General features: G+C 48.4%; 4 protein-coding genes across 4 annotated transcripts; 1 reads left to right on the top strand and 3 right to left on the bottom strand.

Annotated features, from left to right (window-relative positions):
- Positions 1-105: 105 nt before the first annotated feature.
- F5891DRAFT_1078940 (uncharacterized protein) lies at positions 106-786 on the bottom strand. The gene is made up of 2 exons (XM_041363416.1): positions 620-786; positions 106-569 (listed from the first exon to the last, which is right to left on the bottom strand). The coding sequence occupies exons 1-2, from the start codon at positions 704-706 to the stop codon at positions 336-338; spliced, it is 321 nt and encodes a 106-aa protein (XP_041216837.1). The 5' UTR covers positions 707-786; the 3' UTR covers positions 106-335.
- Positions 787-2406: 1620 nt separating this feature from the next.
- F5891DRAFT_1078939 (uncharacterized protein) lies at positions 2407-4056 on the bottom strand. Its single transcript, XM_041363415.1, has 3 exons — positions 2955-4056; positions 2772-2903; positions 2407-2721 (listed from the first exon to the last, which is right to left on the bottom strand). The coding sequence occupies exons 1-3, from the start codon at positions 4032-4034 to the stop codon at positions 2479-2481; spliced, it is 1455 nt and encodes a 484-aa protein (XP_041216836.1). The 5' UTR covers positions 4035-4056; the 3' UTR covers positions 2407-2478.
- Positions 4057-8331: 4275 nt separating this feature from the next.
- On the bottom strand, positions 8332-8920 carry F5891DRAFT_246399 (uncharacterized protein; the record flags this gene model as incomplete). Its single annotated transcript, XM_041371062.1, has 3 exons — positions 8332-8458; positions 8518-8864; positions 8914-8920. Coding segments are annotated over 3 exons (414 nt in total), but the record flags the coding sequence as incomplete, so codon positions are not given.
- A 1498-nt stretch (positions 8921-10418) lies between these two features.
- Positions 10419-11256, top strand: F5891DRAFT_1078930 (uncharacterized protein; the record flags this gene model as incomplete). The annotated part of the gene is made up of 3 exons (XM_041363414.1): positions 10419-10489; positions 10611-10694; positions 10776-11256. Coding segments are annotated over exons 2-3 (497 nt in total), but the record flags the coding sequence as incomplete, so codon positions are not given.
- Positions 11257-16601: the final 5345 nt, after the last annotated feature.

Raw genomic sequence — 16601 nt, 5'->3', positions numbered from 1 at the left:
ACGAACTGCAACTCGGTCGGACAAAGAAAACCATTTTTATCAAAATTACACTCACTGCTCCTCTAGAGAGCGCTCTAGATCGTTTCCAATATTCTGACTCGCCATGGGGAAGCAAAGCAGGCAAGTCGTGATGAACTCTTTCGAACCTTTCTGCATCAACGGTGTCAACCAAGCAAATCACCAGATGCTGTATACATTTGCCGTGACCATTGGGCTCTCCGTATTATCCTTGACCGAATCATCAGGGGAGACGCACTCCAGCGCGTGTGCCGGGAGAGAGAAAAGTTCGACAGCCCATTTGAGAGAACTACGAAAAGTCCCTTCGAGACTTCGCCCTACACGAACGATTTGGTCCATATCGCGAGGTCGACGGTGTAACAAGGCCAAAACAGTAGGAGGATGGTTGATGATGATCGCGTCCGACGATGGTTCAGTCGGGTGAGTATCCAAGACACAAGCAGCGCGAGTGGTTCAAGGATGTAAGGCCGCACGACCGATGCTGCTCTCTTGAGTGACAAGACGATGAAGAAGTTGAAGCAGGACGCAACAATGGCCGGTCTCAACAAAACCTGCCCGCCAAGTTGGTTCGAGGTAGACACATAAAGCTATCGCAACGCACCAGTTTCGCCCATCGACTTTTCCGCGAAATATCGCGAGGGGGAGGATATCTCAAGGCCCAAATTCTGCATGTTGCCGACAGTAGCATTAAAGCCAGAAGAGATGTTAAAATGACGCCTTTCTCAAATCAAAGAGTGAAATCAAGTTCACAAAGCTTTGATACGACGATGCACCACCCTTCAACGTCCTGACAACTTGACAAGGCGCCACAAGGTGCGACGATGACCATCGATGGCAGTATTGACTGATATGAATAAAGTCGGGCTGGGGTCGGTCCGTGCTCAAGTCTTGGAGCGGTCAAACTACGTCCATTGTAAGTACACAACCGCTTGTGACAAGCTGTGACACTATATTGTATTGTGCAATGGCACGTAAGGAGCGACCGGTGCTTTGAAATACTAGCAACCTGTCGAAAATCATTAAGTATTCACCCTTTCCAAACAACGCGGAGCACTAACAACATACGCATATCATGAGGAACAAGTTCGGGAGGACAGGTATGCTCGGCAAGCACTCGGGGAGCGCAGCACGGGAGTTTCACCAATAAAGACGAGCCATACTGCAACAGGCGAGATCAAAGTTTAATGAATCTAACATACGTTTAAAGAACACCGATTATAATGCGAGGACAAGCTTGCAATTAATTGGAGAGAACTCAGAGTCAGGAATATGAACGACGAGAAATAACCGGTGAGGCTTGAGCGAGTTCTAGCGGCTGAGATAATCAAATCGATTAATTAGGAAACAAGTTCGTACGCATGCGTTTGCAGGCACCTGATTTTACTTTGATAAGCGTGACAATAATGCTTCCCATACTTCTGACACAGCGCTCATAACCCTGCCTAAAGTCCCTCCTTGCTACTGGTTGTGAGGGTTCGTTAAACGCAGGCTATCGTCTGCTGAACGTCCCTCCTTCGCTACTGGTTGTGCGGGTTCGTTAAACGCAGACCATCGTCTGCTGAACGTCCCTCCTTCGCTACTGGTTATGCGGGTTCGTTAAACGCAGACCATCGTCTGCTGAACGTCCCTCCTTCGCTACTGGTTGTGCGGGTCCGTTAAACGCAGGCTATCGTCTGCTGAACGTCCCTCCTTCGCTACTGGTTGTGCGGGTTCGTTAAACGCAGACCATCGTCTGCTGAACGTCCCTCCTTCGCTACTGGTTGTGCGGGTTCGTTAAACGCAGACCATCGTCTGCTGAACGTCCCTCCTTCGCTACTGGTTGTGCGGGTTCGTTAAACGCAGACCATCGTCTGCTGAACGTCCCTCCTTTGCTACTGGTTGTGCGGGTCCATTAAACGCAGGCCATCGTCTGCTGAACGTCCCTCCTTCGCTACTGGTTGTGCGGGTTCGTTAACCGCAGATCATCGTCTGCTGAACGTCCCTCCCTCGCCACTCTTTGTGCGGGGTCGTTAAACGCAGGCCATCGTCTGTTGAACGTCCATCCGTCTTGTTGGTCATGATGCTAGATTCGTTAAACGTGGGCTATCGTCCACCGACCGTCTCCGTAGAAACACACATGTTTAATATTCGTGATTCAAACGCCATATACTGCGGGCTGCTTCAAAGCACGTCAACTATCCAATCTTTTGTCCATTGAGAGTAGGATGATACTATCTAGTCTCGGGACCCTATGTCCCAGCCCCGACTGCAAATTCCCAGATGCAATGATGTAGGGCGTGGAACGTCATGGCAACGGCGTGGCGTTGCAAGTCCACCTCTGCCTGGCTCTTGCTTATATTGAAGGTTAATTGGAACCCTGTAATCACTCTGCCAATTCGCTCCGCAAAGTCGTGGTGGAGCGTTGTGATGACGCCCTTCAACTTGTTAAATTGTGAATGTCCTAGTTGTACATGAAAAAATTTATCCAGGAATACCCCTCAACGCCCAACACCTTTCTCCACCTGTGCTTGGTGCCTTCTGATGGAGCCCATGGACTTCGAAGCATAGCTCAGTCCATGACTTAGGAAAGTCATTTTTTATTGTTGCCAGAAATGTTTGTGCTTTCTTCTCTACTTCATCGAAGTGGATGATCGCATCAATGTCTGTCTGTCGAGTCAAATCATACTCGAGCCCGTGTTCTTGCTCTTCAATAGCTTGTATGATCTTAGGAGCCACCTGAGTGCTATGGAAAGATGACTAATTTCAACTCTCACCTGAACCACTGCGCGTGATACATCAGTAATCAGGTACCCTCCTGGAGGAGGACGATCAAAAACAGATGGTTTCGAATCACCGAATAAAACTACATGTAATACCCGCCGAAGCACCTCATCACCGATCATGCCCTGAGTAAGGTCATGTGAGAACTCAGCTGACGGTTGGGGCTCCTTGCTTACCTCTTTGACACGTATGTATGGCGCAGTATCCAAGACGCCAGCCGCCTTCCCTGACATAGCAGGCAAGTGGGCATTGTATAGGTCATATTCTTCTCGGATGCGAAACCTCGCTTCCTTTAAAGCAAGGCTTGCATGCTTCAGGTTACCCAAAATGGCCGAATTCCCGTCCGCTAGGTGATTATTAGGACACCGTAGCCCATACAATACTTGTAATGCATGGCTGGAGGATATGTATTTCCGAGCCTGTTCGAATGACATCCCTAGAGCAGGGGGAACATGTTCTGAAGGTCGATGGCGATTGCTACCTGCCTTTTGAACCGGTTGAGCGCCTATGGATTCAGATTGCGAGAGTGTGGGGAAGAACTGATGGTACATCGCTGTGACTGCATTTCGTAAAAGATTGCATGTCAACCGAACATCGAGGGAAGACGTATGTGCCCACAGTGCAGCATTGACATCGCTACCATTCCAAACGTGAGGGAATTCGAGGCGGGTTGAACTGAATGTCTGAGAAAAGATATGTGTTCGGTGAGCTTGATTGACGTGATGAATTAGGCCCGAGATCTGAATCACAGAAGGTCGTACTATAGCCAGGTAGAACGAGATGAGTGGGGCAAGGTTAGGAGGGAATGCCCACAGGCACTCTCGTGTAACTTGATTGATTTGCTTTGCTTCCGGATTCCCTATAACAAGCTCCGAGCCTAGTAGATAGAGATTACGAGCACTGCCAGTGCTGCTATCTGACTGGAATAGTAGGGATCGAAATTGCCAGTGACGAGGAGGAATACCGCATGTCAGGAGAAAGGCGACGATAATTGGACTAAGAATTCGTTCATCGAGATCCAGCCACTGTCTTGCGCATTCTTCATTGATCAACGAAGAAGAACACATGATATGATGTTTAGGCTCTTCTGGATCCATCAGACGTTGTAACATCATGTCCAACAGTGGCTGTAGAAGAACGCGATTGGAAGGCTGAAGGAAAATGGCGTGGGGACTACTGAGGTCGTCCACTAACTGGCTGAAAATACCATGAAACTGCTGAAGAAGGCCCTGGCAGCCGTCTGGAAGACATTCCATTATCTGTTCTGATACATCTGCTATTGCAGTCTCAGCTAATCTCCCAAGATCTGAAAAAAGGATACCATGGGAGATATCACGACCGTTTCTCATGGTAATGGCAGTGCCGTCTTCAGCAAAGATAAACCCGTAGTTTCTCTGCTCTTTTAACGCTGTCAACCTTGCGGCAAACCAGACAGTTTTCATTTGATTGTACGGTGTGGCAAACGAGGGGTGACTGGCGATCAAAGGCTGAAGGTAGGGTAGGTTCTCTGCCAAAATGCTGCAGGCAAAGTAGGTAAGCGTAATAAACTGTACAATCAAGCTTACTTTAAGACAGACGAGGATCCAGGAGCTTGATCATTCCTGGATACAAATTTTGCTGGACATCGTTGAGCTGGAAGGGAAGACTGAGAGTCATAGTATGTGTCTGAATATGTCGTTCATGTTAGTGCACTGTATGCCATCCTTAATTCGTGCCTCACCTAGGTTCTCTGCAGTGTCGCCGTTCAGATAGTAAGAATGGAAAGTTTCCTCTTTTTCAAAATCCCATTCGCCTTCGGCTTCATGCGGTAGCATAGACTCTCCCTCTTCTGAGCCCATATCATCGTTATGATCATCTACAAACTCTTCCTCCACTTCCTCAAATTGCACAATCACCGCACTATCATCGGCACCTTCCCTCTCATCCGGGGGGACCGGAGCAGCGGCTGACTCCTCCATAGGCTGAGACGCCTCACCTGTATCCGGCACAGGATCCAGGGTGAAATTATCCAAACGAAAAGGAATGAAACTTTGGTGGCCGTGGTCCTCAAGCCGAGCCGAGTGGACGATGACGGTATAGAAGTTGTGCTGCAGCACTGCACAGGTCTTGGTGGCAGTGGAAGCAAGGAGAAAGCCGCCATTGTCAGCCAGTGAGGCCATGCATAGGGCGTAATCTGTAGGGCATGCCATCATTTCTAAGTCCGTAAATTTCTGTTTGACGAGGGTCACCAGCAGTTGATGCAGAAGTTGGAGAAGTGCAGCAGGACGGGGAATCTTGGTTGTAATGAGGTAATGGTAGAGCATGTTAGCAGCGTACTCCTGGGCCAGACTCCGTCTAATGTGAAGAGTACCGAATACCGCCAAAGTCCCGGTGTGCTCTGCGTGGATCCATCTGATGAGCATACAGATGCAGCGAGATAGAGGTCTGGAGTAGGTGTAGTAAGAAAGTCGGCTCAGTGCTCTGAAATGCGCCTTCGTGCTGAGTAGACCATGAGCTATGTATAAATGGATGAGGAGGGTACTCACTGTAATGTCACTGCTTGACGAAACTGCACATCCCCTTTAGAAGACAGATAGGTCTGGATGTCAACTAGATATGACCTGTAAAGCTTTCGAACGGTGATGAGGCCGAGCTCAAGCTGCCCTTTTGCTCCCCTCAAGGATTGTGCTTCCTTCTTAGTCATAAGCTTTATCAGCCCACGAAGAGAGTCCGCTTGTGCGCCCAAGCTGGTGATGAAGTTGGGCCACCGGAGGTCAATTGAATATTGGGGGTAGAGAGGAGTTGTTGGTAAAAAATGAGAGGAGATTTGCAAGGGGGAGGGCAGTATATCTTCTACAGAAAGTACAGGAGTGAACCCTTCAGCCAAAGGCCAGACAAGTGAAACCAGTGGGTCGTTTGAATCCACAATTTTGTTGAATGGACGATAAATCCATCGAGTTTCAAAACTGTCAGCTAGATAAGTGGCCGCATGCTCGGGATGGACTGCAGTGACATGACTCCTAGTATTGATTTGCTGACTCTTGACAGAACCTCTCGATATCTGCATCAAGGACCAGAAGGAGCAGCCAGGGTGCGGACACATTGATGACCACAGTGGCTGAAGGCCTTGGATGGGGCCAGATAGGTCACCAGTAGGGCTAGGACAGGGTGTTGTTGCTACGAGTCCATGGCTCTTAAGTAGATGCTTGACTAAGCCCTCTCTATACACTGTTGTTCTGTTTGGGAGCCTACGTTTATGGTGATTATGCCCCACATGGCCACCTAGAAGGCGGGCTGGTACTAGAGCAGAACTGATCTTACAGATGAAACCATATGGCCCAAATGACATTCCTAACAGTTCAAGCACGGGACAGACGGAGGTAGGAAGGGAGAAGAGTAGTCCTAAGTGGTCTGGGGTATGGGAGTGCTCACAACAGGTAGGCCCACCAATTGATGTGGGAGAGGACTGGCCAGAAGGCCCATCCAGACGAGGGTGCTTTGGGACCTTATCACTATGTTGCATGCCCTTAGGCTGCCTGCGCTTTGCTGTGGGCATGTAATGTACAGTTCGGAGGGACTATATTGAACCAAAATAATTGGGGCGTTCTACGCCACATGACCATCCCGTTTTGTGTTTTGTACATATCCGTATTCCGCTGCTTCAGTCATGATTTTTTGCGGGGCCATCCGATCGCAAGCAATTGGTTTTTACCGGTACTACTCTATATATATAAGTCGCTCAAGGCCACATGCGTGGCAAAGCCCGCTACCTTCATAGTTTCTTTTCTCAAAACACGTCCGTCAAATACTGAATATTATGAATGCGAAAAAGGCGATGATTGCAACAAATCGTCACGAAAACAGGAGTTTCTTCTCCCGCAGCACAGACAATATATTCAAGAGACGCAAGAGATAATGTTGATGATAGAGAAACCGACATCTCTCGAACTATATAACCAAGCAACGAAGGAACATCCAAAAATCCTTCTGTGCCTGCAATCATTCTTTATCAAGGCACAGCGCCGCCTTAAATCGGGAGTGTCCACGTAGTCAACGATAGACTATTCATGAGGACACACTGCGAATATAGATATCTCAAAGAGCATCTGATTGGCATTGAGATGAAAGTCCATGTAAATGTGGTCGTCAGTGCTATCGGAAGTATCGGTCACCTCCTTGAGATACAACTTCGAAGGAACGACTATGAGCGTACTCAGAGACTAAGCCACACGGGTTGTACTCCATAATGACGACATCACCGATGTGTTACGAACAACAAAGCTATAGGACGTTCCCGAAACCTCCTACTGTCCTTTGTCAGTCCTTTGTCATTTAGCGGGCCCCATCTGCACCCGTACCTCCTTCGATAGCCTGTCACAGGATTCCAGATGTCGCATTCACATTATTCATACAACTGTCATTTGGATCGTTATGCGCCCGCACACGGCCCCAGCATTTTCCCTTTAGATCTCACATGCCCTTTCCCGGCTTGACCTTAGTGCTTTCAATGTCCCAGTACTCCTGCGCGTAATCTTGGATCGCACGATCAGAACTGAACTTGCCCATCTGTTCCAAATTGAATTATTCCTTGTTACGTTTCTTACTGGAATTGATAATTCATATCTTTGCGGTCCGATACTCTTCTTAATCCACTCAGTTCGGTCATTATAGGGTTCGTCTACCATGCGATGAGCGTCAATGTCTGAAAAGGGTTCATCAGGGACGTTATCGCTCACCCTGTATGTTGCTCACAGCAGTCAAATCTTCAATGATAAGATGTCAGTCTCCCTGACCAATCGTGTTGAGCAGGCTGTTCAAAGAAATAAGTGAATTTCATCATACGCTTGTTGTAACATTACTTATGGCTCGTACACGCCTCTGTCGCCAAACAACCCAGAGCAGATCTCGTTAAGGACTTGTGTAAGAGCAGGGGACTTCTGCTCGACAGGAACGGGGTGGTATACGTGTTGATAGGTCTTCCACTGCGGGTGTGTCAGATGATCGAAGAAGACTACAAAAGAACAGTAAGTCTGTAACATAGGCAATACATGCATGCCAGACTACGTACAAACGTTCCTAGGGCCAACTTCCTCCGCGACCTCGATCTTCGCACCATCTGTCCAAATAGTCAGATCTTTATGGAACTGAATTAATACCATAGTACACATACTCACTGCCGTTGGTCACATTTCCAAACCTTGCGCACAAAACCGCATGCGCTAATTCAGCTTCGAAATTGAAATTACTTGTTAGCTCCGTAAAAATTCTTTGAAATAGCCATCTGAACCACTTCACTATGCAGCTGGAGGGGTAATGGTACATATTCAGACGGATGATGGTTACTTAGTGAAGATTTACCTCGGCCACGCCGTTGACTTTGCGACTGCCTGTACACACACACACACACACACACACACACACACACACACACATTAGTAGGAATATGAAATGAGTACTGCAAAGCTCACCAATGCATGCCAGGTGAGCCATGCGAACGTTCTCTAAGAAAATCTTTAAGTCATGATTCATTGGTTGCAATATTACAATACCTTTGAGCAATGATATTCGTGCAAGCTTCCTGTCCGAGGGGAATTTTCGTTCAATAGATGTCGAAAATATCAGTCGGACACTCGACATGGAATCAAGTGTGTCTTTCTGCGCCGTACCTTGATCCTCGAGCGAGAGACTCCCAGTGGCAGTGCTGAAAACAAGTCAATCGTCATTCTCCATAAGACTTTGGTTTACATAAACTTTACTCACATGCTCGCGTGTAAGTAGCACCGCCCGGACACCAAATTTGATGGTCCCGTCCACCAGCTCGAGGTCTTCGTCTCTAGTTTCTGAAGCCCTGCTGGGGTTACCCATCACCTCCGATTGCTCGAGCAGGCGTCCAGTGGTAATTGAGATCTCGTGCGACTTAGAAACGGTCTTGCGCGCCTTGTTGACGACGACTTTGGCGCGCTCAGGGGTTTCGGGACGGGCAAGGGCGGGCCAGAGCTCGACGGAAAGTGGGATCGCCTCGTAGTATGGGAGGAGTATGCGGGCGTCCGCAGCTGATTCTTCAAGGTTGACAGCTTCCCGAAAGGAGCTAATGCTATTCTCTAGTGCTGTGCAATGTGAATGAATTGCGGTAAATTCAACGAAAAAATTATATACCTTTACGCAGAACGGGTTTCTTCGATTAACGTCACGTCAAAGGTCCTGTAGGCCAGATATTGACGCTCTGGCCGAGGTGTTCAACGGCATTGGCAAGAATGACTTTGCATCGCCGTCGTTCTATAAGGCATACCGGCGACAGCGCAGGGGGTACCGCGGTTCACGTACGTGTAACCTTCCGAACCGACCATCATCGCTTTTGGAACGCCTTTGGCAACCTGCTTTGTGAGCTCCCTTGCGGCAAATGTACAGCCAGCGCGTTCTTCCAAACGTGCAGCTGCAATACGATGTTTAGGATTTGACTTGATGAGCGAGTCAAACGACGTACGAGCAAGCTTGATATCGCCTACTTCAGCTCCAACCTTGAGAACGACTTAGTGGTGTGAGGTAGCCCTTTAGATCGAAAGAGGTAGCAGGGCCGGAGGCAGTGACTGTCCCAGTAATCCAGGACGCAATGGGCGTGGTACAACGAGGACTGCGAAAAGCAGACTTACCTGATCGAGCTTTGAGGTCGTAGTGCCGCGGTCGGCAGGGGTCTAGACGTCCCCCTCACCTTAGCCTGGGACTTGGTAAGCTCACGCGGAGGGTCCGCAACCTTGGACCCCGAAGGCAGGGCCTTACTTGAGGGGTCAGCAGCGCCCTCGAGCTTTACCTTCTTTGCAGGGGCAGCACCTCGCAGGAATCGGCTGACGCGTGGCCTCTGAACCGCATTCAGCAGTCAAGCTTGGGACCATCTCAATTCACTGCAAATAAGTTCGTCAGAGGCTTCAAAGATGCCAAGGTAAATTCGACAGCAAGGGGCAAGCGCAAAAGGCCGCGCAGGTAGCTTCGGGGAGAACGGCCGTACCGAGCTTCTGCGACAGCCAAGCGCGACGCGCGACGCCGAGCAGCGCGCTCAGCTTGGGGGCAAACGGCCGTACCGAGCTTCACAACGTCGCCACGGCGTGAGGCTCACAACCAGCGCCTGACAGGTGCCAAAGAAACAGCCCCAAGAAAGTGGAGAAAGGGGCGCGCCTCGAATCAAAGCTAGGGACTCACCCGTCTGCTTTATGCCCATGGCCAGTGCTTGCTTCTGCAACTGGCCCCTCCAGTTGCCGAGTGCACACTGTGGGAAGTAAAAACACTGAAAATAAATGTAAAAAGCACTACATGACAAATATCAATGACGCAGACACTGAAAAAGGCAGCAGTTATTTTCAGTGCCCACGTGACCATCATATCAATCAGTACTAAATACACTGACTAATCAAACCAAGCTTTTCAGTGTCGGTACTTTCAGTGGTGAAAACGCTGATTTGTTTTCTCAGCGTCTAAAGCACTGGTGATGTTCTCCATGACTGTAGGCCTCTACACATGGTCTCCATCCTCGTAAAGGAGTTTAAGTTTTCTGGTATTGTGCATGGTTTGGGACGTGCCTTTGAATGGGAACTCTTTTGCTGCCGGTCATGCAGGAATATGAAAAGGGAAAATCATCCTATGCACATTTGAGGCATGCCACTGCCAATTTGGGCAAACACATTTGTCACGTGATAGATACAAACAACACGTCAACAAAGGACTTCTTCGCAATCGTCCTCTCCGTCCACTATACCAAAAACAAGGCCATTGAGAAGTTCAATAGGTGAGTTGAGCATGCTCTCGCAGCTAAGCACTATATACTCAGGCTATACTCTGTTTCTCCCCAACACTCCATCTTGAACAGTGCCTCTAGGAGTAAGCGCTACCTAATGAGCAATTTGTGTTATGGGACTCCCAGGGCCTCTCTCAAAAGGAGGGAACTGGTGCGTAATGATCGTTCATTCTTATTTTAAGGTGGACAAGTTAAAATTTGATGCATATACTCACTATAACTGCGCATATAGCCACTCAAAGGCCCACACCAGCACCATGCGCAAACGCCCAACGCACGCCAGCAAGTGCTGACGTGGCGCGAACACTCGCGGATGACACCAGGACGCCGAAGACACGAAAAGGACGAGAGGCGGCACTCATTCTTGCTCATCGCACTCTCATTCTCACTCGCACGCAGCGCTTGTAGACTCGGCTCTGGATGGGGAGTCACAGTGAGTGAGTCTGTCAATCCTCTCTCGAGCTCAAGCCATGCTGATCCAAGCTGTTCCCCGCCATTTGCAGTGAGTGAGTCTGTTGGTTTTCCTTCGAGCTCAAGCCACGCTGATCCAAGTTGCTGCCTGCCATTCGCAGTGAATGAGTGTGTCAATCCTGCTTTGACTGGAGCCATGCTTATCAAAGTCGTTGTCTGCCGTTCACAGGGTGTCGATCCTCTATCAAGTGTGAGCCATGCTGATTGATGTCGTTGCGTACTGTTCACAGTGTCTTAGTGAGTCCTTTTTTACCATCGTTTTTTTTTCACTCTTGTTTGTATTCCGACAGTTTCGGCGACATTCTCGCACGTTTGCGTTCATTTTATGCGAGCTCAAGACGACGCTGATATACTTCAAAAAGGCAACCGTCCTCCTTGCTACAAGTGGTGTTTTCGTCAGTACGAGCTTCATCACCTGCTCCATATTGTCTACTCTTTATATCTCTCACCCCCCAGCTTGTCCCAGAACTCATTCTCCGGCAACTCCACTGTAGGCTCAAGCTCAGCTGCGCTCAACAAGGGCAAGTGCGTAACATTGTGCGGTGCTCTCATCCGAGTCATCCCAGCAGATCCTACAAACCAATTTAGATGCGCTCAAGAGTCAATATCATTTCCCTGACACTCGATTACTGCGTTTGAAGCAACGGCAGCCATACACCTTGTTATTCGATATGCTCTCGCTTTGGACTCTTTTCACAGATCCTGGACGCAAGCTAGTTACCTTTTTTGACTGCCCATGCGTCATGTATCACTCTCAAATTAGTCTATTGTAATCCTATTCATAATTGTCAGCATCGCAAATGGTGTTTTTCAGTGTTTCAAGGAGTATCACGATCTTTGTTGTTAATCCGATTTCAGCGTTGAAAACACTGAAAAATGTCACTTTCACTGTTCTAAACACTGAAATTTTGCACATCTTATCTTCTGGTTCTGATGTTGACTGCGATTCAAAGATACAAAACCGTGAAAGTCAGTGTTTTGGACCCTGACTTTCAGTATTTAAAACACGGATTTCCAGTGTTTTTACTTCCCACAGTGTGCAAGAAGTAAGTGGTGCGGTAACTGCCGCTTAGATCATATGTTTGTTCATATTATTTTGGTTCTTATCGATCGTTAGTACCTACTCTCTAAGGCTACATTGTCTAAAGCCCATCCTTTCCATCGCTACTCCCTGCGTCCCGCCTGGGTGAAATAGACTTGAGGTAGGAAAAATCACAGTGCGGTGGTCTTTACCAACCTTACCGGCTTCAGCCTGCGATCGTGATCAATAACTACACCATTTGGCAACACGGTGATTGTCATCATAGTATCAACCTCAGACAATTTTTTTTTTCACTTTATCATCGCCGCGACCTCCAGTGATCTCGCAGGTCTACATCGAAAGGTATGTACAGCTACTTTCAACATCATCGGATGGAATTAAATCCTTGCCACTACTAGTATTGGTACTCACACGAAGAAGCTGACGCGAAGATGATAAACTTGACCTTTGAGGAGAGGTTTTTTCCTACCGCAAAGGAGCTTACAGCGAGGGCGGAGAAAGCTCTTGACGACGTCGTCGCCCGTCATGCAAACGATACGTCTTCCGTACCGTATCTTCATTTCACATCCCATCTATGAAAAACATAGAGGGAATTAACGACTGGAGGTCGACGGACAGCAAAGTCCCTACTAGCAAATTGAAGGGCATCATCACAGCGCTCCACCGCGACTTTGAGGAGCGAATTGGCAGCGTTATTACAGGATTCCAATTAACCTTTAATATGACCAAGAGCAGGGCAGAGATGGACTTGCAGCGCCACACTGTTGTCACTACCATACTACCGGGCGCCGATTTTTAGATGGGCACTTAAAGGTATGTGGATTGTATTCGCATGCCCCTCACGCTGATGTTTCGGGTTCTGATTAGAGGTGGATGAACGAGAACGAGCGCCATAAAGGGTGCTGACTCGTTCACTGGAGATAAAGAGAGAACGTCCAACTATCTCATCCAAGCTATGCACCATATCTAGGGTTTTGAACTACGGAGTACTAGCTCAGAATTCGGTCGAGTAATGACAATTTCGTCTCACTTTCGCTCGCATAATAAAACCTAGATGCTAATCGTTTCACCGTACGCGGGACGCAGGCTACAAGACCAAGTGCCAGCGTTGCTACCAAAATTATCAGTTTAAGGCCAGGCGGTCGCATCGCAGCAGGAGCCCCCGCAACTGATCCAAGGCTCGTTGTACCTCGTTAATGCGAACCCTGATCGCTCGTGGTCAGCGGGTGCAGCAAACAGTTCATTCCGAGGATATATGGCCTTTGTTTCGATTATGGTTGCCGTACCGTTTCAAGCAAGTTCTCTCAATATCTACTGTATCTCACAAATTCTGATACTAGCCCACTCTGCGAAGAATTCTCTAGGAGATGGCGGATTGTATTCGGCGTGGGCTGGCATCTTAAATTACTGGTTATACTGGTACTGCGCAAGGGAGAACCATGTCGCAGGTACCACCGATGATACCAGGCCAGGCGATCCAAGTTCCCGCCTTAGAACCTGCAACCGCCGAAGCAAGGATCGATGCTCATACTAGAAACCAAGAATTGAACGCAAGACCACTATTTTCACGACCTGGTACGTAACTTAAACTACTTAGCCGCGGTGAATGAGCGGTTTGAAGTTGTCCAAATTGAGCAGGGGTAAATTTTCAGGCAATTATGTTTAGATTGTTAGGTGAGTTTACGTCTTTTTCTTCTCTCAACTTCCAAAGCTATCGGACTAAAAACCTTCCAGATCGCGCTCCCTACTGCGGTCTGGCTTTGCCAGACCTTCTCCACCGACTACGAAGGCGAAGCCTTCGTGGTCCAAACCACACCCCTCGGATCTCGTCTCCACACCCGACTAATCACTTCCTTTCCGTCAAACCAACGTGATACTGTACAAAGCTATTGATCACTGGCACGCCACTGCAAAACAACAATTTCAAGGGTGCTAACTGGAGCTTCAAAACTCAATCACCTGGTACTACCATACTACGTGGCAACTGATCCTAATCGATTACAATCCATCGATGGATTACAATTTGTAAGTCCATCCGATTAACGAGACCAACTAAGACTTAAGTCGATGGTTTGAAATCTGGTTTTTCCGCTGTGCTGCGAACAGTTCATTTCGCAAAATTGTCGGTAGTGAAGACCCGCTGTCTTTGGTGGTCTGGCCTTTTACAAAGACTATGCTCCTGCATCCTCAGCGCAAGCTGTTGTGGTGGTGAGGTCCTCTCCCACGTGCATAGTCAATACCTGACAGACCTTGGGCGGCAGAAATTTATTGCTAGGTCGGGCCTCCGCTCTTCGTGGGCTGATAAAGCTTATGACTAAGAAGGAAGCACAATCCTTGAGGGGAGCAAAAAGGCAGCTTTAGCTCGGCCTCATCACCGTTCGAAAGCTTTACAGGTCATATCTAGTTGACATCCGGATCTATCTATCTTCCAAAGGGGATGTGTAGGTTGCATGAAGCCGAAGGCAAATGGGACTTTGAAAAAGAAGAAACCTTTCATTCTCACTATCTAAACGACGACACTGCAGAGAACCTAGGTGAAGCGCAGACTAGGGATGCCATACAGTACACTAATATGAGTGAGATATTCAGACACATATTATGACCCGCAGTCTTCTCTGCCAGTTCAACGGCTCAGGTATATCGCAGTCCCGGGTCAATCTCGGTCTTAAGGCAGGCTGTTGTGTGCTGCTTTCACATTCGGGATCATACTTACCTGCATGGCCCCTCTAGGAGCTGGCGCACAACTGCATGATATCGCACACCAGCCTCATGTTTGGCAAGATGCTCGTAAGTTTTTTCGAAACGTCGTCAAGGCGGAGTGCCTTGAGATTGTTACGATACGCGAGCGGCAGACACGCACATCTTACCTCACGAAGATTCTTTAGGACGCGCAACTATCACATAACACTCAAGGGGGTCTGTACAAAAGATGTGAAATGGCAAGGTGAGCATGACATCAATACGCCGTGATATTGTACAAAGCTATTGATCACTGGCACGCCACTGCACAACAATTTCAAGGGTGCGCGTTACTACGACTGAGTTGTGGCGATTTTTGCTGACGCCGCATCGCGTGCAGAGGCGTTTTCATTGATGCACTTCCTGATACCTGAGAGGTGTAGGTTCTGTGTCATATTCTTATCATAGTCGCCTTGACCGACGAATCCCATCTTAACGACGCGGATCACGAAGTCAAGGTCAAGGAGCTGCATCAACAACTCGAGTCACTCATGCTCCACCGACTGAAACTTGATGTCCTTACTTCCTTGCCTACAAAAGAGTGAGCGCATCCTTCGAGTAGAAATGTCTCCGCAGACGCATTTTTACAAGAAAGCAAATAGGAAACAGAAAGGAGACGAAACTATCAAAGCACAACAACACAGCATGACGTAGTGGACACAATTGCGCCCGAGTCGGCGGTATCTCGTGCTTAAAATATTGTAGATATCCTGACAAAGGTAGGCTTATATTGGGCTGGCTATCAACTCTCGCTCATCCTCGTCCAGAACTTCCAGGGGTTGGTGGAGAGTGCAAATGGGAACAACAACGTCAACCTTGCGATGGAGCTCAAAAAAGCTGCGAATCACCGACGGAGCCGAAGTGCGCACTGACGTTGACGACGACACTCTCAAAGGCCTTGCGGAGAGATGGTTCTCCTTGACAAGCTCCTCGTACGCCTTCGGCAAGGTGGTCATCGTGTGCTCATCTTCAGTCAGATGGTCCGGATGTTAGACATCTTGAGTAATTACATGAGCCTTCGTGGATACCAAACATCAACGTCTGGATAGCATGGTCGTAATTTCTAGCCACATCATTGGTAGTGTTAAGATCATGCTAGGACTGGACGTTATTACTGCTTGGTTTTCAGATTACATTGTTCATGGGACGCTTACCATCAATCCGTTCTCCCCAGCCCAAAATATTTGACAACCCACGCCGCCACCTCGACAGGATTCCAGACCTTTTCCCTTCCAACTGCGAGATCTCCGCACTCTCCCTCTTCCTCTGCCTCTGCCTCTGCCTCTCCATTTTCCTCTGCCTCTGCCTCTCCTTCTCCCTCTGCCTATGCTTCTTCCTCTGCCTCTTCATCTCCATCTCCATCTCCCTCCTCTCCGCCACTATTTTCCGGGCGTGATCAATGCTACAGCATTTCTGATCCGTTCTCCAAGAGTGAGCACGCACGATCGGACACCACGATGGCACACTTACCGCATCTTGGGGCGACATCGTATAAGATAAGTGTTTATCGATCTATCGATGATGGTTTGGCGTTTAGGTACTGACGAGGAATAGAGTCTACGGCGTCGATTTCCTTTTCCAGCTGCGGTCCGCCTGTGCATGTACGGCCGTTAGGTCCTGACGGAGATTCAAACCCAACTTAACGGTACGGCCCAGAAAGACAGACTTAATTCCATATCGAGTGTCCGACTGATCTTTTGGACAGCTATTGAACGAATATCATTAATCAAAGGTATTGTATCGTAGCAGCGCTAGGAAGCGCCAGTCCCCGACTTCAACTTCGGAGTTCCAGAAATGACGATGGAT

Source organism: Suillus fuscotomentosus (assembly GCF_016647785.1).
Source record: "Suillus fuscotomentosus strain FC203 chromosome Unknown F5891scaffold_213, whole genome shotgun sequence".
NCBI lineage: Eukaryota > Fungi > Basidiomycota > Agaricomycetes > Boletales > Suillaceae > Suillus > Suillus fuscotomentosus.
This window is presented reverse-complemented; position numbering and strand designations above follow the sequence as displayed.

Bases quoted from the DNA above. Each gene is read 5' to 3' on its own strand.
- F5891DRAFT_1078940 (XM_041363416.1), bottom strand. From the start codon at position 706: ATGCTACTGTCGGCAACATGCAGAATTTGGGCCTTGAGATATCCTCCC. The intron at 570-619 runs GTGCGTTGCGAT...CTTGGCGGGCAG, and splicing joins AAAGTCGATGGGCGAAACTG to GTTTTGTTGAGACCGGCCAT.
- F5891DRAFT_1078939 (XM_041363415.1), bottom strand. From the start codon at position 4,034: ATGGAATGTCTTCCAGACGGCTGCCAGGGCCTTCTTCAGCAGTTTCAT. The intron at 2,904-2,954 runs GTAAGCAAGGAG...GACCTTACTCAG, and splicing joins CATACATACGTGTCAAAGAG to GGCATGATCGGTGATGAGGT. The intron at 2,722-2,771 runs GTGAGAGTTGAA...GTGGCTCCTAAG, and splicing joins TATCACGCGCAGTGGTTCAG to ATCATACAAGCTATTGAAGA.